This window comes from Neltuma alba, unplaced genomic scaffold (assembly GCF_004799145.2).
Source record: "Neltuma alba isolate B1F8T4 unplaced genomic scaffold, ASM479914v2 tig00011578_pilon, whole genome shotgun sequence".
Lineage (NCBI taxonomy): Eukaryota > Viridiplantae > Streptophyta > Magnoliopsida > Fabales > Fabaceae > Neltuma > Neltuma alba.
Window position 1 is genome coordinate 536,684 of NW_021636231.1, and position 20,415 is coordinate 557,098.

Consider the following 20,415-nt stretch of genomic DNA (forward strand, 5'->3'; position numbering starts at 1 on the left):
TATATCAGCAATTTTCTTTTGTCACCAGAGATATTTAAAATTTGAGCAATATATTTTTTTCAGTATAACTTTTTAGAAAGTTCTATAAGTAAGGAAAAAAATTTTTTTTTGCCAGAATGGAAAAAATAAATTTTTTTACATAATAATCAATCCTAATATTAATTATTTCGAGCCAAATAATTTTGATATTAGTCGCAGTTTATTTTGCCATTCCTGCCGCTGGCTCGACCGAACTTGGGTAACACACAGAAACAGTCTCTTCACTCCGATCGAAGGGAAAACGCTTCGCCCATCTCTCTTTTCGTTCATATATCCTAGAAGTGGCCTCTAATGGCGGAGCTCTGCTCTCTACAATCAACCCGTAATTTTCACTTTTGCTTCATTTTGGGAAATTCATTAATGTGCTTCTGTTGCTCTCTTCTTTCTGGGATAGTTAGGAGTCTTTCTCCACTCTCTGGAAGTGGATGGATGTCTCTCAGTATTAGCGGAACTTTGCTCGTATGAAAATTAGGATTGTTTCTAACAACGGTTTTGTGCTAATGTAATAAGAACTGCATACTTAAGATTGAAAATTCAGGAATCCAGCTATGTGATGATGGGGATATCCCAAGTTTCTGAGCAGTTTAATATCAGGTCCCAAAGATAGGAAGTCTTTTCTTTTTTATGAAGAAAAGTATTTTTTCACATCCTGCAGAAATTTATATATCATATGGGAAAGTATACAAATATGCTTGATAGCTTGATGGCAATGTTTTGTCTATCTATTTGCTTCTATATGGCATGCTTTTGTAGTTCTAGACACTTCTTTTGGAGAACTACTGACTCATCTCGCTCTGCAGCATTTACTTTTGGTGCTTGTTTTTGGATTTTTCTTCTTCTAAGGTTTTCAGAGATTAGCCGTTATTTATATTTTCCCCCTCATGCATTGGTATAAGTTTATGCCAATTACTAATATGTTTATAACTTTCATTTGCTTATCCAATTAATTTAAGAAACTTCTGACTTATTCTTGCAGCTGGCTTTGACGATCTCAATCTTAAAGAAGTTATTTCCGAGGACTCATTAGATTTTGATGGATGGACTGCACTAATTTCAAAGATTGAGACTATTTATCCTGTATGTTTATGAGAACTCTTGAGAATAGTAATTGAGTTTCTTTTTATTGTGAACATATCTGATGTCAATATAACATAATCATCTTTATTATAAGGGGGATTGACAGTTAAGTACCAACCGTTTTAAGTAGTTGTAGGCACTATTGGGTTCAGTTTTTGGGTAATTTTGGCTGCCAATTTTGGCGGTAATTGTCTGAGGTTTGAAAGAGTGGAGGGAAAGAAGAGAGGAGGAAAATTCCAGGGTGGATGCATGGGGGATACCTATAGTTCCAAATAACTAGGGGGATTTGCTTTACTGCTGGTTTTCTGTTTGGTAATCTTGCTTTTAATATTAGTATAAAATCCTAGTTTCTGTTGTGGTTTCCATCTGTTTTATCTGACTTTTGCAGCATTTCTCTGAATAGTTTTATGAAAAATGAACATATTGATAACTTCCATATTCTGTCCTCTATTTTGATGATATTGCATCCACCAATAAGTTTCCTGTGTTGCTGGGCACAAATGTCTTTGGTAGGCTTCTTTGGGATGGATGTAGATCAGTGTAGCATAGATCATCAAGATATTAGCCTTAAAAGGTGGGTTAGGGAAATAGCTGAGCACCTTGAGCAAGCTTTTAGTCCTTATAGGAGACTATGGAGCCTGGAAAAGGCAAAGAAAAGCCTTCAGCTTAGATAAATATAAGCTTAAACTGAGAGCAGGGAAGACTTTAGTCAAAGGTGAGGTGGTTTATTTATTCGAGAAGATGCTAGGAGTTCCAAGGCATGACGATACTAAAGTGAATTTTAATGGCTGAAACAGATGGTATGAGGGATAATATGTGATTTACATTCTCTTGAGGAAGAATTAGTGAGTGGCTTTGACAGTGGGGAATGCCTTTTTAGACATTATTATATTGACATTGGAGAAAAAGGAAAATGAAAAATAAAAGATTGACTTGTTATGATTTCTGCAGGATGACATGGAGAAAATATGCCTAGTTTACGACCATTTCTTGTCTCAGTTCCCTTTATGCTATGGGTATTGGTGGAAATATGCGGCCCACATGATTCACCTATGTACGATAGATAAAGTTGTTGAAGTCTTCGAACGAGCTGTGCAATCAGCAATGTATTCAGTAGAAGTGTGGGTTGACTATTGTAGCTTTTGTATGTCAGCTTTCGAGGATCCATCTGATATTCGAAGGTGACATAGTGGATCAAGTTTATTATTTCCATCTCTACCTATGAATATTATAAAAGCATTGCATTATAGTAAGAAGGAAAATTTAAATATTTATTTTTTGGTCTTCTTTAATTGAATTAATAAATTGATGTCATGGTTTCTTGACATCTCTCTATGCCTGTTATGTTACAAGTGTTCTAACCCATTGAATTTTGTGTGTGTTTTAAGTGGAAGTTTTGCTACCCACAGCAATTGAATTACAGTGAGCTATCTGCTTCTAACAGTGAGATGAAAATGATGATAAATTTGTTGGTGAAAAAGTATGTAAAAACCCAAACAATTTCTAAAATTTCACAATTTTCCTCTAAATCTCTTATTTTTATTTTTTAAAAATAGAAATGGAAATTTTATTTGAAAGAAAGAGATTACATGATAGGAGGCTTGGACATTCTCTTAAAGGGAAAAATAAAAGGGATAAGAACGCTAGAATTTAAGCAAATGACGATGTCACAAAAAATCATGAACAGAGCACCATAGGGACGCAAGATTCTTTTTAATCATTCATAAATTATAGTTGCTGAAACACCTTTAAAGCTCCTAGCATTCCTTTCCCACCAAATACACCAAATTTTAGCAAAAGTCACACGTTGTGAAAATTGCCTTTTGTGTTGTGTCCCAGGTTTATACTGGACCAATAAAAAATGGTCTAAAGTTTATGCGCAATCCAACTTTAGCCATGTACTAAACAACTTATTTAAAGAGAAGTAGCCATACTACAACGTGAGAACTAGTCTCCAATTATTTCTGAACTAGCACCGCTCATTAAACAAATGCTGAGAGAAATGGCCCAATTTGGAATTGTCTTTTCAATGATTATTATAAATCCTGTTGAGTATGCCTAGTTCCTTCTCTCCAATTTCATCAGCACATCAGCTACTTCGTCCTTTTTCCTGTTAATATCTTCTCTATCTCATGTCAGATTGCCAGATTCCAAAAAAGTGAATAAATAAAATAAAATAAAATAAAAGGTGAAAATAGAGCGAACTTTAACTTTGTTCAATTTTTCCCTTTGGAGGGTGATTGGATAAACCTTCAGCGGCCTGCATTCTCCTATAATTTGCCATGTGTTTGAAATAAAATAAGAAATTTCAAAAGTCATTATTTTCTGAAATTCTTCATGAACAACTAATATACATGATCAACATGAATGCATGTCATGATGCAATCTTGGGATTGACGAAAATCATATTTGATGTATAGTTACTATATGTTGTAACTGTGTTAAGTCTTCCGTCAATGTTAACGGACTTTGGTACCTACTCTTTCTTGTATAAGTACGTGAGTGCATGCATCACCATGCACGTATCTGCCAATATTTATCATGTTCCTTGTAATAATGTGATACTGAACTGATTTGATTTTACTAGTCTCTTTTCATACTCAAGTATCTCCGCATGGTTGCTCTTCCATTTTGAGACTCAAGGGTAATTAGATAGGTTTGCTCTGTGATTTTCGGCAGATTATTTAAGAGAGCCATTTCATTTGTTGGGAAGGACTACTTATGTCATACCTTGTGGGATAAGTATATTCATTTTGAGTTTTCCCAGCAACAGTGGATTTATCTTGCTCACATATATGTCCAAGCTCTGAGATTTCCAACCAAAAAGTTACATCAGTATTATGATAGGTATGTCTTGCTTTCTGAAACTTGTACTCCCTCTCCCCCCTCCCTCTCTATTGCTGGGTCATTCCATAAGCCAAGGGATGCCATGGAAGTTTCGTCATGTTGTACAATGAAATATGTGTCATGTGATCTTATACTCTACTGATTTTGGGGTTTATGGGATTTGAGGATAAGCTCTGTATTTTTTTTGGTGGTTTTATTTTTGTTAGAAAGCATTTTTTTGTTAAGAGAGAATTTTTTTGAAAAACAAATAAGAGGACAGCAAATAGATCATAGAAATGGACTCCTATTAAAGAATGAGAAGAGGGTCATGCTTTACAATTTCCTTCCTAATGCTTGAAGGGCACAGGAAGAAATGATTTATTTTTGGAGTTTTTGTGGACTTTGAAGGGCTTCTATCATTAGTGATAAAGAACGACGCTTAATTTGAAATCTGGCGTCTAGAACACAAGAATGAGGTTGAGAAGGTTGCCAGAGTTTCCGTGTGACTGTGCAATAAAAATTTTGTAGGGTCTTTTACTTGAAAAAATTAATTGTGTAGGTTCTGAATTGTTGTGGAATTTGTTGTAACCCAGAGTGGTATTATGTGAAATTTGCAGTGAATAATTTCAATGAGATGAGGTGAAAAATGTGAACTGAAAGAAAATTACCTAACTGAAAGAAAAATGTCAACAAAAGGAATCTCCTGAAAACCAAAGTAGAACTCAATGTTCATCAAGATTCCTAATTTTCCACAAGGTAGAACTTACAATGCAAAACCCACATTGAAATAGGGCATTCTAGTTAAGGGTCCATCCTGTCTCAAGAAGTGCAATAGGAAAGGATAATTTGCATGGCTTACTTTTGGCTTTTTGCAAAAGAGGGGGGAAGGAGGAGAAATAAAAGGGAGGAGAGAAGTGGAAGGATATATAGAAGAAGGGAGGGAGAGAGGCTGGCTGCTAATAAACCAATAAAGCTTTATTAATCATTAGTCGAATAGGCTGCTTTATCTATAATTATTAACTGCTTTATATGAAACCTAAAATATAACATTTAAAATACAAGATAGAAATCCCAAGAAAATAATGAAATAAATACATTAAAATATTAAATTTTAATCCTAATTTATTCTTAGTGAAACTTTTTCTAAGCTTATTCAAAATCATTTTCATATTTATCTATAGTTTATACTACCTCCAGTCCTAAATGTAAGTGCTAGTTAGCTAATTTGTAAAGATTAAGAGAATTATTTAATTTAGTTATTTGTAACAAATGTGTTGATTTCCTTAAAATACCCCTACAGTTATTTGCATTGGAAACTACCTCTTGATGAATATCGTAATAGGTGTGAGGAGAGTTTAGGAAAATAATTATAAATTTGGGAGACAAAGTAGATTGAGGTCTTATGTTTAGGACCAAATTCAATCCCTCTGCTAACTCTTATATTTAGCAATGAAGGTAGTAATTTGAAGATCATTAACATTGTCTTTCGTAATCTATTTTTAATCTCCATTTGATATGCCTTGCATTTCTTGAGCCTCAAGTTGATATTTTATTTCAAGTGAGTCCAACTTGGTGATATTAATGCTTGTACTGGTATTATTTATTCTGTTGAATAGCACACTTATCAGATATTAGTTTTATATGTATTCAGTTTTAAAAAGTTGGTAACCCTCTTGGAAGAGGACATGACAAGCCAGGGTGACACTACAAAGGAATCAGAGTCTGAATCATTGCTTGATGGCGACATCTCCATGTCATGCAAGGATGATGAGATTTATTGCATTATTGAAAATATGATGGATTCATCTATCGGCTTAAAAAGGTTGACAGCCTTGAAAAAGTTCAAGAATTTGGGAGAGCGGCTGTATCAAGATGCTTGCGAGTTGGGTTTGAAAATTAGTTCTTTTGAGGCTAATATGCGAAGGTCTTACTTTCATGTCAAGCCACTTGATGCCAGTCAATTGCAGAATTGGCACCGTTATCTGGATTTTGTTGAACTGCAAGGGGATTTTGACTGGGTATTGTTCTATGCAAAATTCCCAATAACTTAACCATTCCCCCCCCCCCCCCAAAAAAAAAAAAAATAGTCAGCTTTTCTTGATTTTCTATTTCTCTGATTGACCACAGGCTGTAAAACTTTATGAGAGATGCTTAATTGTTTGTGCCAACTACCCTGAATACTGGATGCGTTATGTGGATTTCATGGAAACCAAGGGAGGAAGAGAAATTGCAAAGTATTCATTAGAAAGAGCAACAGAAATATTTTTGAAGGTATCTTCTGTTATGCTTATGGCCTGTTTGGGATAGCATTCGAAAGCACTTGTATGTAAGCTGAGACAACCTTGGTCAAAAAAAAAAAAATGTAAGCTGAGACAAAACTTTTTTTACATACTTACTTCATATTCCATAAATCACGGTTGAAAAGCTAGTTATAAGCTATTCCAAATGGACTGTTATTTTGTTGATTAAGTTTCATGTTGATCGACCTTTGCATCTGATTATTGTTTAATTCAGTTTTCCTAACATGGGTTTGACAAACAACAGAAAGTGATATAGAATCTCAAAGAAAGTGTTTACTCACGACATTACAAAATGAATGGCATTGAAAGCCCCAGATTTTTTGTAATTTTATTTTTCTTTAGAAACTGTTCAATTCTCATTAAGAAAAAGACCCTTTCTCTTATATTTGATCTCACTGATTTAGGCTGGTAGTGGTAAATACCTTATCAAACACTCTCACCTGGTAAGAAATTTTAGTGATTTCTAAACTAAAACTAGAAAACCATGCAAGATGATAAGACAAGATTGTAGTAGTTTTGTCGTCCCTCTCTTCCCTGAGTGAAGCTAAATAAATACTGTAGTTCTGGTCAATCAGGTGTACTTTTACTTATGCTGTAATTTGAGAGATTGTACTGTATTGCTCAATATACAATGAAAATTTTACTAATCATAAGCTAGGAAATACAAATCAATTTTTCTTCTTCATGAGTCAATTTTAATCCCTCCTTGTCGATTTTTTCCTTTTGACTTGTTGACAAGGTTTTGTCTTGCTGAAGTAGCTGAGTTCTTTTCTTTCAAGAATACTTTGGCTTAATAGCTTTATGCGTGACTTGGCAGTGTTTATTTCCCCTATCATATGTTTGATGCAGAGAGTTCGAGTAATTCATCTCTTCAATGCCAGGTTTAAGGAACAAATAGGAGATGTTTCAGCTGCACGTGCCGCATATATTCATGGTGGTGCAGAATCAGATTCTAACTTCGTGGAGACTGTCATATCAAAAGCTAACATGGAAAAACGTCTGGTATGTGATTAGCTCTTACTACCACTATAGAAATTTGGCTCTGTGCAATGCCCAGATATAAAGAAGTGACTGTGCTACTTTTATCATTATTCTCAGGGAAATATGGAGGCAGCTTTCAATCTATACAAAGAAGCACTAGAAATAGCTGCAGCGGAGGAGAAGTTGCGTGCTTTACCCATTTTGTATGTACATTACTCTCGTCTAAAATATCTGGTAGGTTTTATACTCTCTGCTTTTGCGTAAACATTTTGAACTGTTGCCATTATATATTTAATAGAATAAATTGTTCTTACAGTTATCAAGGATATGATATTTTTCCTGGATCTTCTAAAATTTTATCAGGATGCAACTTTCTTCTTTGTATGTAAGACTGCAAATTCATATGAAATTTGATCCAATTAGAATTTCCGAGTATAACGAAATTAAATAATCAAGGGAACGTTGCTGTGCAATCTTTTCTTCCTTTTGCCCTTTTATATTGATGGTCCCCCCCCCCCCCAATTTGTAATTATTCTCGTTTTCTCTGTTAACTAAAAAAGAAAATAAAAATAGTTAGATGCCAATGGAACTATTAGAATGGCCAAAAAAAGAGGGAGTATTCTTTGAGTTCGTCAACTTTATTCAATAATTATTTTCAACTTTTTTCTGTTTATACTTTTATCATTTTCTTGCCACCAGTTCGTTTACATATTCAGAATTTCATTTTTCTTTGCTCGTGTTCCTTTTCATATCAGTAAGGAATTTGGCATATTGGTGGGGCTTGTAGGGGAGACTTTTCCTTTGAGGATTATTCTGTTTATTACTAGGCTATCATTATTCATTACACTTAGTTCTGTTTTTTTATTTTTTCATGAAAAAAAATTGATTTTACTCCATCAAGGGCCTAACAAAGGGTTGAACCAAGAATACTGGAAAGTACGTCAAAATGATCTCCCTAAGATGGAAAAAAGAAGTCTTCTCTTTTAAAACGCATGCTGATATCAGATGTAACAACTAATTAATTTTTGTCGTTACTTTTTGGTTGTTAGAGTACAAACAGCGTTGATGCTGCACGAGATGTCTTAATTGAAGGTATCAAAATTTGCCTGAGAGCAAATTACTTGTGGAAGTAAGTCTATTTCAATCTAATTTTTATTATATCCTAACTGAAAACAGACCTATGCTGGAACTGCAGAGATGATTTACCAATACATAATTGCATATAACCTATTTGGGCTTCATTATCGACTTTCTGATGGCTAACCTGATTGTTCCCAAGACTAAGAGTGGTGAACTCGCAATGCCAGTTGAAGCTTTTCTGTATGGTTGATAAGGTTACTAGTTTCTAGTTTGCTATTGACTTATGTTACTACTCATGAGTCGGGACCTGGAATTACCAACTAAACAATAGAAGAGACGAGACTTGAAAAAAATCAAATCCTTTCCTTATATCAGCGTTATCAAGAACAACTTGATTTAAAAGTACTTAACTTGTCAGATTGGCCTCTGGAACAACTGTCATTTCTGAGACAGCTGGTAACCCCTTGAGTTGAAGCATGAACATGATACTGGCTTGTCACTACCACATGCTTAAATTTATTTTAATGAAGAGAATTATTGAAATCTCAAGATTATTGGCTTACTCATTTTTTTTACTTGCCTTGTTTATTAAATGGGACTTTAGCATCAGACTCAGCTTGTGCGTTTCCCTTTCTTATTTCACGTTATTTGATTATAATCTGACGTTAATTGGGTCAATTTATTATGAATTTGTTTCTCTTTTTATTGTATTTTATTTGTTGTCTGATCTGGTCATTCAATGTGGACCGTCACCTATTCCGTTATAAATCCTAGGATTTTTCTGCCTTGCCAAGCTTTGTTTCTAGGGCTGAAAGGCAGATTTGTTTCCATTTGCTTTCTTATATAATTTTGTCTCCCTACCAGGAATAAAATAAGAAATTTTAGAGCCATTATTTTACTGAAATTCTTAAAGAATATGGCAGCGAGAATGTAACTCTTGACCAGTTGGTCAGAATCTCAATGCAATGTTAGGAATTAACTGTAGTAAAAGCTTGAGTTGGCAGGTGCAGGGAATGATTTTATTTCTGGTGAGCATCATATTTGAATTCAATCTACAATAGAAGTTTCTTACAATTGTCCTGTATTATTGCAGGAGTTGATTAAGTTCTCAATGGCGCATGGAGGCCCAGAGGTCATAGCTGTAATAGATTCAGTTGTTGCTGGTGCAATATCTCCGAGGCCAGATGGATCCCAAGGTCTGAGTACAAAAGATGCAGAGGATATATCAAACTCATACCTAGAGGTTAGATCTGTCTTAACTCAATTCTACTTCTTTCTGTATGATTCATGTGTAAAGTAATTTAAGGGATACCAAATAAGTTTGTTAAAGCCTATTTATAAGGTTTTTTTTTTTTTTGGCCCAACCTATTTATGAGGCCTTGACTCTAACCCTAGATCTCCAGAGTTAAATGCAAATATTCTAGGATAATTTAAAAGATAATCTAGTAATCCAAAACATTACATTTATATAAACCAAATCGTAATCCAGATCTAAGATCTCATTCTAATAAAGCAAAAATCCCAAATTTGATTGATCGTGTATCTCTTCACTTGGCCTTTTATTTCCGGACGTTGGTTACATTTTTTTGGGTTTTCTGAGATGCATAGAGATGAAATGGTTGTGTTGCATTTTTTAGCCTTTTTGCCTCCTTTTTAAGTTTATTATGGTTTTACTGTGATGCGTGGAGACGGAATGTTGCCAAACAGACCCATTACTTGTTCCTTTTTAATAAAAATTTCTTATTTTATATACAAAAAACGGCTTCATTAACATTCATTTTGATCAAATAGAAACACTGTCATTTAGAAACTCTCATACTGACATTTATATTACAATTCCAGTTTGTAGACTACTGCGGAACTGTACATGACGTATCAAAGGCTTGGAATAGACATGTAAGGTTATTTCCAGGCTTTGTTAGGACAGATACTCGTCAGCAATCAGCCAAATGTCGACAATTGGTGAATTCAGTTAATGATAAGGGAGAAGAGACTTCAGTTGCCATTTCAGATGCCCCAAATGCTGGAGTTGCTTTGCTGGAAATTCCCAGTACTGAGCCTGACGACGCTGCCAAGCACAAGATTCAATATATGGAAGTGGATAACAGTGTACAAGAGAAAGGAAGAGAACTACCTCTCAGAGTTCTGGAGGAACCAAGTCGCAACGATGCTGAAGAGAAGGTGCCATCTGCGGCTTTAATGGAAGGGAAAGAGGTGTCTCCAGAAGCTTCTAAGAACTTTAAAAAAGAATTTTCTGAACCTGAAGTCCTTTCAGAAAATTTAGAAAACCAAATAGCTAGTGAAAGGAAATGCTACAAACTTCCCAATCGCACTCAAAAGAAAATAAGGCTCATGCCCAGGGAATGTATGAGGTTGAGTTGAAAGAAGAGGAATCAGTGTCTCTGGAGAGCGGTTCATTGAAGCCCCAGAAAAGTACATGTTTTGATTCAGTCCCCGTGACATCACGTGAGTGTGAATCTATGCCAGAAATCTACAAGTCAAATGATGGGCTGAGAGCAGGGGGCTATAATGCAAATCAATGCAACTCTGCAAGTGCTCAAGATTCTGAGTCGGCCCAAGCTCCGGTTGAAATAAATAATCCTTCATCTTCAGGAAGACATCATGATCAAGCAGCGAGAAGACCATTTCTGCAGCCTCGGTCCCACAGAAATGGTGGAAATTGGCATCAGGCGAGGAATGCTGGTAAATTTCACAGAGGTCCTAAACATGGGCGTCGTGGACATGGATATAGGAAAGATCATCAGCGGCACCAGCAGTCTCCCAAAAAATCCCATCCACCTGAGGGGAGTTTTCAAATGTCTACAAGCTATCCCTCCCAACCTGCATTGCAGACTCAGCAAGGCAGCCAAGGACAAAATCAGTTTCAATCCTCTGCCACTCCAGATTTTGCGGCACCTCAAGGCTGGCCAATGCAAAGTGTGCCACTACAAAACCCTGCATCTCATACTCAACCACCTGTTATGCATGCCCCACCAAATGCCATGCAAGGGCATGGGCAATATGGAAATATGCAGAATGCTCAAGCATTTGATCAGATGTGGCAATATTATTACTACCAGCAACAGCAGTTAGTTCAGCAGCAACAGCAACAAATGCAGCCACCACAGGTGATGATGCTTCAGCAACAGTACCAGCAGCAATTGCAGCTGCAACAACAGTACATTCAATATCAACAACAGTCGTTTCAGCAAGAACAGTCTCAACAATTTCAGCAACAAGGTCAGCCCGAATATCTTCAATCACAGCAACAGGTTCTTCTGCAGGACCAGCCACAGCCTCTACAGCAATACCAGTTTCAGCAGCAGCAACCTCTGCAACATGAGCATCCTATATACGCCCAGCAGTTATTGCCGGCTTCACAGGTACAGCAAAAGGACCCAGAGCAAATACAACAAGATCAATCAACACCTTCTCTACATAGTCAGTCATCAGATTATAGACAGCTTCAGCGGGTTTGTGAACAAAATGAACTTGTTCGATATAAATCTGAATTGTGACTTCATGGTTGGATCATAAACTTATGATATAAAATGAAATTATTTATCCATAATCATGTGCATGTAATTTTATTTAATTTTGGGTCATGTAGGGGCAAGGAGCAAAATTGGTTTCTTCTCCGGTTCCATCTGAGAAATCTTCCCAAGGAGAGTGATGAATTTCCTCATTGGTTTCCCCAAGTGCTTCAGCTGTATACGTTAGATTTTATTCTGGTGGTGGCACATAGATCATAGATACTTGATTTAGACGTTAGATTTGTAGTACTTGGTGGGTAAAATGAAAAGAATATTGTAGTTGTTATGCATTTATTTTTAGTGAAGTTTCATAAAATTGTTTGCGCATTTTATTTCCTTTTTTATTTTAGAAGACAGTGAGGGTTCCCACCCCTCCCTCACAACCCCACCCCAAAAAAAGAAAAAATTGGAGGGAAGGACATAGATTTTGTTAATTATAAGCTCTCGTATTTTTAATGAACTAGTTGAAGTAACACATGATGTGTACTATTATTTTTTGTAGGGACTATTTACACGCTGAATTCATTTATGTCTTTCTTGCAATGTTCAGTGAAAATATCAAAACACGGGGATGTTAGGAGCGTTGGGCTTAGCTGGATGAAGCCGGCTTGGGCCCAGCAGAAGTCTTGTTGACAACCTTCTTTTTTTTTTTTAATACAATTTAATCCAACTCATTGCACCTAAGGGGAACAAAACCTCTTTTGCTAAACCCAGTGCCTTTGTTTTTTGGGGTGAATAAGCCCAGTGTCTTTAGGTTACTTGGATAGGAATAGGATTTTTTTTTTGGGCCAGATAGGAATAGGATATTCATGCTTCCAAATATATACTGTAAGTATAATCTCACTAATTGTTCAAACGAACACTAAAATTCATTTAAGATTTAACGAAGAAAGAATTTAAAATAGGAACGACTGAATTTTATTAATTACGTACAAAGAGTTTGATTTTTAACTTGTAAGCTCTCTTAGTTTTCACTTTTTTAATTTGTTTTTTAAGTATTCACTAATAGGCAGTTCTAATGTCAAATTAGCTCCACGAGACATCAAAGCGAGTTTGAATTCTTTTTGTAAAATGTTCACATTTAATGTCTTATTGTGTTATAAATCGAATTACCTCAAATAGGATAATATTGTAAGACAGATTCACAATACAAACAAATAAAACAATAAAGAGATGTGAATCTTCTCATAAAATAATACAGCGGAAGAATCTTTGTGTACCTCTTGCCATATGTCTTATCTTGAATTATCTCGGGATCTGAGATAGAAATAGAGCTGCAAAAGAGAACAACAGTTATAAGAAAAGAGTTGTTCAGGTCTCTTCTGACTGGAATAAGGCACAGTGATGGCAACTGGATTAGCCGTCACCAGTCAAGGAACCTCAAAAGAGCAGATAGGTATTTCACTCGCTCACAGAATATTCAGCCGTCAACTCAATTGTTGTATGTCCCACCATCAGAGAGTTAACAACACATATATAGACTGAAAAGCTTAACCCTACTGGGCTTGGGCTTTGTTTGACTGAAGGGGCCACACTCAGAGTATTTTATTAATTTCCTAATATACATCTAAATAATTATAATAAAATATCTAACATTCTCCCACTTGGCCCTTATACGTATGTCAATTGCCGTGCCTCAGTAAGCTAAGGCTATACTGCAAGAATCATGGCGACAAGTCCCCTTAAGTCGGGTATTATCTTCCATGCATCACAGGCAGCATCCTTACTTAATAGGTATACCTTTATGAACAAACTCAATTTTGTTTGGTTCCTACTTTATGTTTATCAACCTCAAAAAACACAAATGTATATACAATCATAACAAGAGATGACAAACCATAAATTTCATTGCTCATACCTCAACTAATCAATTGGAGGACGAAGTCCCATGTGAGGTACGTGTGAAACAAAGTCATTCGGTTTCAACCCTTTAGTCAAAGGATCAGCTAGCATTTCCTTTGTACCGATGTATTCAACCGAAATTTGGCCATCCATAACCCTTTCTTTCAAGCATAGGAATTTCAGTTCGACGAACTTACTTCGACTCTTATTCCTCTTGTTGTTGGCTATGGCCACTGCAGCGGTGTTATCACAGTACATTCTGATCGGCCTAGAGATCGAATCAACAATCTTAAGCCCAGCAATGAAATTCTTTATCTAGATCGCTTGTGAACTTGCCTCAAAACACGCAATGTACTCAGCATCACCAGTAGAAGGAGCTGTTAGAGTTTGTTTCGTACTCTTCCATGATATGGCTCCTTCTGCTAGTAGGAAGATATAACCAGTGGTAGACTTATTTGTGTCCAAACATCCTCCCAAATCAGAGTCTGAGTAACCAGTCACTTCTAGATTCTCTGTCCTCTTATATGTAAGCATGTAGTGTTTAGTCCCTTGTAGGTATCTAAACACTTTCTTTGCAGCTGTCCAATGCGCCTCACCAGGATTACTTTGGTACCTTCCCAGTATGCCCACAGCAAAAGCTATATCAGGTCTAGTGCAAACCTGTGCATACATTAAACTTTCTACTGCTGAGGCATATGGGATCCTTTCCATTTGCTTTTTCTTGAGCTCGGTTTTAGGACACTGATCTAGACTGAATTTGTCTCCTTTCTCTAAAGGAGTCACGTTGGTTGAACAGTTCTTCATCCGGAATCGTTCAAGAACTTTGTTTATATAGGTTTCTTGAGACAGGCCTAAAAGACCTTGAGTCCTATCCCTATGGATCTTAATGCCAATGACATAAGATGCCTCACCCATATCTTTCATATCAAAGTTCTTAAACAGGAACTGTTTCACCTCGTGCAATAGTCCTAGATCATTGGTTGCAAGTAATATGTCATCGACATATAAAATCAAAAATACGATATTGCTCCCACTAACCTTGTGGTATATGCATTCATCCATGATGTTCTCATCGAAACCAAATGATGTGATCACCTCATGGAACTTCAAGTACTACTGTCATGAGGCTTGCTTTAAACCATATATTGATTTCTTTAGCTTGCATACCAAGTTTTCTTTGCCTTTCACAATGAATCCCTCAGGCTGCTTCATATAGACCTCTTCGTCAAGATCACCATTGAGAAATGCAGTTTTAACATCCATTTGATGCAATTCCATATCAAAATGTGCAACTAATGCCATGATAATGCGGAATGAATCCTTCTTTGATACAGGAGAAAATGTTTCTCTGTAGTCGATTCCTTTCACTTGCGTAAAACCCTTGGCAACCAACCTTGCTTTGTAACGATCAATGTTACCTTGTGAGTCTCTTTTGGTTTTGTAAACCCACTTACAGCCAATGGCTTTAGACCCACTAGGTAACTCTACAAGCTCCCATACATGATTGTTTGCCATAGAGTTCATTTCCTCGACCATGGCATCATGCCACAACTTGCAATTCTCATTCTTCATGGCTTGAGTAAAGGTCAAAGGATCATTTTCAATACTATCATCACAGTCAATTTCAGTGAAGTACACAACGTAGTCACTAGGCAATGCCGGCTTTCTCTCTCTAGTTGACCTCCTCAGTTCAACTTCTTGAGTCGGCTGAGGTTGCTCATCAGGAACATCCTCTGTCACATTCTGTGGTGGTTCTACTTCTGTGACAGGTTGGTCAGCTTGCATATGTTCCTGATGTCCAGCATCATCAACTTGAGTTATGGGATCCACATCATGTTGTATGATAGCTCTAACTAAAGAAGAGTCATTGACAATTGATGTTCCCTCACCATTTGTGCTAGTGGTCTCTTCTATGTGATCAATTCCTATCTGATCACTCCCACTAATCACATCATTCTCAAGAAACTTAGCATTCCTAGATTCCACAAATCGTTTTGAAGGAGGCGGACAGTAAAACTTATAACCCTTAGACTTTTCTGCATAGCCTACAAAGTAGGCCCTAATAGTCTTAGGGTCCAATTTCTTTTCCTGTGGGTTGTACACTCTTACTTCTGCAGGACAGCCCCATACCCTTAAATGATTCAAACTGGGTTTCTAACCTTTCCAGATTTCAAAGGGTGTTTTAGGCACTGCCTTTGTTGGAACCCTGTTTAGAATGTATACAGCTGTCTTGAGTGCTTCTTTCCATAGAGAAATTGGAAGTTTGGAGCTACTCATCATGCTCCTAACCATGTCCAGCAAGGTCCTATTTCTTCTTTCAGCTACACCATTCATGTCTGGTGAGCCAGGCATGGTATATTGAGCAACTATACCTTGCTCTCGAAGAAATTCTGCAAAAGGACCAGGTGCTTGTCCTTCATTGGTGAACTTACCATAGTATTCACCACCTCTATCAGATCTTACAATCTTAATTGGTTTCCCAATTTGTTTTTCTACCTCTGCTTTATATTCCTTAAAGGCATCTAGTGCCTCGCTTTTATTATAAAGCAAATAGATATACGTGTAGCGCGAGTAATCATCGATAAAGGTGATAAAATACTTTTGACCGTGTGCGGTTAAATCAGGGCAGCAAATATTGGTATGTATAATCTCAAGCAATTCAGAACTTCTTTTAGCTCCCTTTTGTGACTTGCTGGTCTGCTTTCCCCTTATGCAGTCCACACAAGAATCAAATTCCGAATGGTCTAAGGGTGGAAGAATTTCCTCCTTAGTTAACCTTTTGATTCTATCAATGGAGATATGTCCCAATCTCTTATGCCACAAGCTAATAGAATTCTCATTGATGACACTTCGTTTAATACCACGTGAAATATTAAAAGATTGAACAGGATCACGAATAATTTTAAATAAATTATCAATCATTGCAATGTCTGCAATCTTAACATGATGTCTGCTCAAATACATAGAGCCCTTCTCAAGACATAAACCATAGTCCAACGGAATTAATTTTGAAATGGAAATTAAGTTCCTCATGTATGTCGGAATATAAAAAGTCTCAAAAAGGTCTACATGAGTATTATTCAAAAAAATATGATAAGTCCCAACCAACTCCACACGGTCTGGGTTCCTGCTGCCTGATAGAACCCATTCCTCACTCGGACGTGGTGGCCTGCTTGTTAAGAAGCCCTGCATGGTTGTGGAAATGTGGATCATTGAACCAGTATCAATCCACCAAGTGTCATCATTAACATTAATAGCATGAGATTCTAAGGTAACATGAGAAGTAAACATACCTTTACGTTCAAGCCATGCCTTCCTCTTGGAGCACTCATTCTTCATGTGCCCCTTCTTCTTGCAGAAGAAGCATTTGGCATCCTTCTTATTTAAGGCAGTGGCAGGAGGGATTCTTCTCTTTCTTTTCTTCTTGTCATCCTTATTTCCCTTCTTACTGCCACCCCTATTGGAGCTTTCTCCCAGATGAGCTTCCTTAGGTGCACCCTTTCCACTCATCAACAGCCTAGTTTCTTCTTGCACACACATGGACAGCAATTCATCAACTGACCATTTCTCCCTATGTGTGTTGTAAGATACTTTAAAGGCATCAAACTGAGGAGGAAGGGAGTTCAGGATTAACTGCACCAAGAATTGCTCAGTAGGCTCCATATCGAAGGATTTCAACTGAGAGGATAGATCTCTCATCTTCATTATATGCTGCCTAGTACCGCCTATACCTGTAAGCCTCATGGCACATAATTCCGACATAATGGTGCCCCCCATCTGCTTGTCTGTCGGTTTGAACTGTTTGTCCACAGCTTCCAGGTATTCTTTAGCAGTTTCGCATTTAGGGATTGCTCCTCGAATGCTCCTAGCAATCCTTGTTTTGATCAGCAGGAGAGTAAGGCGATTGTTTTTCTCCCAGGATTCATAATACTCTTTGGCCTCTTTGTCAGTTGAGCCATCAGCTGGTTTGGGAGGCCTTTCAGTTTCCAGGACATAGTCCATGTTCAGACAACCGAGATGTAAAGCAATGTCTTCCCTCCAATCAGGGTAGTTAGTACCATCAAGTATAATTTTGTTACTAGCATCAGCAACAATGTTAGGGACAGTAAATGCAGCTGCAATATTAGAGAATCAGTCAAACTTCCAAATAAATTGAGACAATTCACAATAACTGCGCCATGTATGCTTAAAACATTAATAAAGCATACAATTATAAATACGTATCACTAAGTTCTCCCTGTGGGCAAAGAAATTAGCATAGCATGTATTTATCTCGTATTGATGGAACTAGAACGCATTTATATTTCCTAATACTTGTGGGCTACTTAGAAAATACAAGGCAATTTTATCCCACCCTAATTAAATATACATTGATAATTATCTACCTGTGGGCAAAGATAAATTATGAATGCATATTTAATTACAATTGATATTTTATAAGTCCATTATGTGATTTATATCGCATGCAATAGATAAAGGATGCTGTGGCTATTCCTTAAAGAAACATGCTAATCACAAATATCATACAAGTGCATTTAAGTCTAGTATATACACATCTCAATGGAGAATTTAAGCAATTAATTTAATTAACAAGTAAATAACTGAACTAAATTCTCCCACTATTTTTATACATCCAAATAATTGTTTAAACATTAACCTCAGCATATTTCATCTCAAAATAAACATTGCAAAATTCAATTAAATAACCAAATTGCCCAAAATTTAGTATCCAAACATTTAGGCAAACAAGCAATTTTACAACAAACAATTTTGCAAATTTACACAAAATGTGAAATAGCTAAGATTAACTTTTATCTTTATTTAAACAAGGGTTAATTAATCTGGAAGTCCTTATAGTTTTAACCAATTTTGAATTAGGTCCTTATAGTTTTTTTTCTTTTTATCAGGTCCTTATACTTTCATCTATTTTTAATTAGGTCCTCGCATTTATTTTTCTTTTTATTAAGTCTTTATAATTTCACTAGAATTTTAATTAGGTCCATCTAGTTTTAATTTTTATTTATTAATTAAATATGAACTTAATTAAATAAATTAGTACTGAAATATAAAATATTAATAATTATATAATAAAAGATAAGTAATATAATTAATTAATTAAGGAAATTTTTTTAAAACAATTAATTTTTTTTGCTAAAAAATAAAATTATTATAATAATTCATTATTTTTAGAATATTATTGTTTATAAACTAATATTACATAATATATACTATTTTATGTTTATAAAATAGTACTATTAGAATTTATAAAATAAAGAATAAAAAATTCAGGGACTTACTTAAAAATAAGGTGATCTTATAAGGACTTGATAAAAGAAAAATAAATGCAAGGACCTAATTAAAAACAGGTGAAAGTATAAGGATATGATAAAAAGAAAAAAAATTATAGGGACCTGATTCAAAATTGGTTGAAACTATAAGGACTTGCAGATTAATTATCCCTTTAAACAATTCAAATATTTGCATAAAATAAATTACATGTGAAAACTATTTTCAAATAAATAAATAACTTGCAATTAATTATTTATTTAACATGAACTTATTCTGGAAAATAAAAATAAATGGGCTAAACAGAATCTAAACAAAATAGGCCTCAAAAGAACATTCTAAAATAACAAAATAGTTGTTCAGGCCCAAACAGAAGCCCAGTAACCAAATAGTGACCAAAAACTGATTTCTGTGCAAAAACAGCAAGCCCAAGACGCACAGTGCAGCCCAGAAGGAAACAGGGAGAAAAAAATTAATTCTGTACAAAAAGCCAATTCGAGGCCCAAACTGTTTTCTGTAATGTCACTGTGCGAACCCTTTTTTTTTAAAAAAAAAATTGAGTGGCCCATGCAAAAAAAAGCCCAGACCGATAAAAGAAGAAGAAGAAAGAAAAAAAAACAAATAAATAAATAAAACTTGCAGAACCCAAAATTCGTTGGCCTAGTTCTAAATTCAAAAATATATATATGAGAGCCCAGAAAAACATTCGGCCCAAAACAGAATCAAACAAGTTTTTTTTTTTGAATTAGAACCCAAAAGCATGGCCCACAACGCGTTTGGCCCAGAAGGACTTAAGTGAAACGGTGCGTTTCATGGGGGCAGGGGAAGTGACGCAAAACGACGTCGTACCGGGTTTCTTTCCAACCATTCGGATCCCTATAACCCGACACGCGACCCGTCTTCTTCCCCTTCCCAGCCGTCGGCCAGAGCAACCTTCACGCCATTTTTTTCCGGCGGTCCTCGGTCAGTTGCAGTGATTTTATCATCACTGCACTTCAGTTTTAAAGGCAAAATCTTTGATGTTTTAAGAAATCCCAACACGGTTTTCTAATTAACAAATAAAAGGGACAAAAAATTGAAATCAGAAGAGAGTTTCGAACATGTGCTTCGGCCTTCAATTTTTCCGATGAAGGAGGCGACGAGTAGTCATCGGAGAACAAAATCGTTCTCCTTTCGTCCCAATATTCCGAAACAGACCCATTATTCAGATCAAGCAGCACGCAGAACAAAATAAAAAAATGATTTCTCTATGGAAGCAAGCATATAGGTGAATATCCGGACATGAACGCCGGTCTTATTTGGGCTTGAAAACATCCAAGATATGCTCACTCTGGACGAGACGGGGTTAGTTATAATTGATTTTAAAAAAGGAACAAGATTTATTCGGATCCTCCAATATAACTAAAGAGGATGATGATTCATGGGAGATCAAAATTAATCTCCTCACATCC

The 20,415-nt window shown here is 36.0% G+C and overlaps 1 protein-coding gene and 1 pseudogene across 1 annotated transcript; one reads left to right on the forward strand and one right to left on the reverse strand.

Annotated features, from left to right (window-relative positions):
* Positions 1-262: 262 nt before the first annotated feature.
* On the forward strand, positions 263-12,357 carry LOC114715205 (uncharacterized; annotated as a pseudogene).
* Positions 12,358-16,829: 4,472 nt separating this feature from the next.
* On the reverse strand, positions 16,830-19,832 carry LOC114715208 (uncharacterized). Its single transcript, XM_028900001.1, has 3 exons — positions 19,814-19,832; positions 16,972-17,793; positions 16,830-16,864 (listed from the first exon to the last, which is right to left on the reverse strand). The coding sequence occupies exons 1-3, from the start codon at positions 19,830-19,832 to the stop codon at positions 16,830-16,832; spliced, it is 876 nt and encodes a 291-aa protein (XP_028755834.1).
* Positions 19,833-20,415: the final 583 nt, after the last annotated feature.

Bases quoted from the DNA above. Each gene is read 5' to 3' on its own strand.
- LOC114715208 (XM_028900001.1), bottom strand. The intron at 16,865-16,971 runs GTATGTTTACTT...ACAACCATGCAG, and splicing joins GGCATGGCTTGAACGTAAAG to GGCTTCTTAACAAGCAGGCC.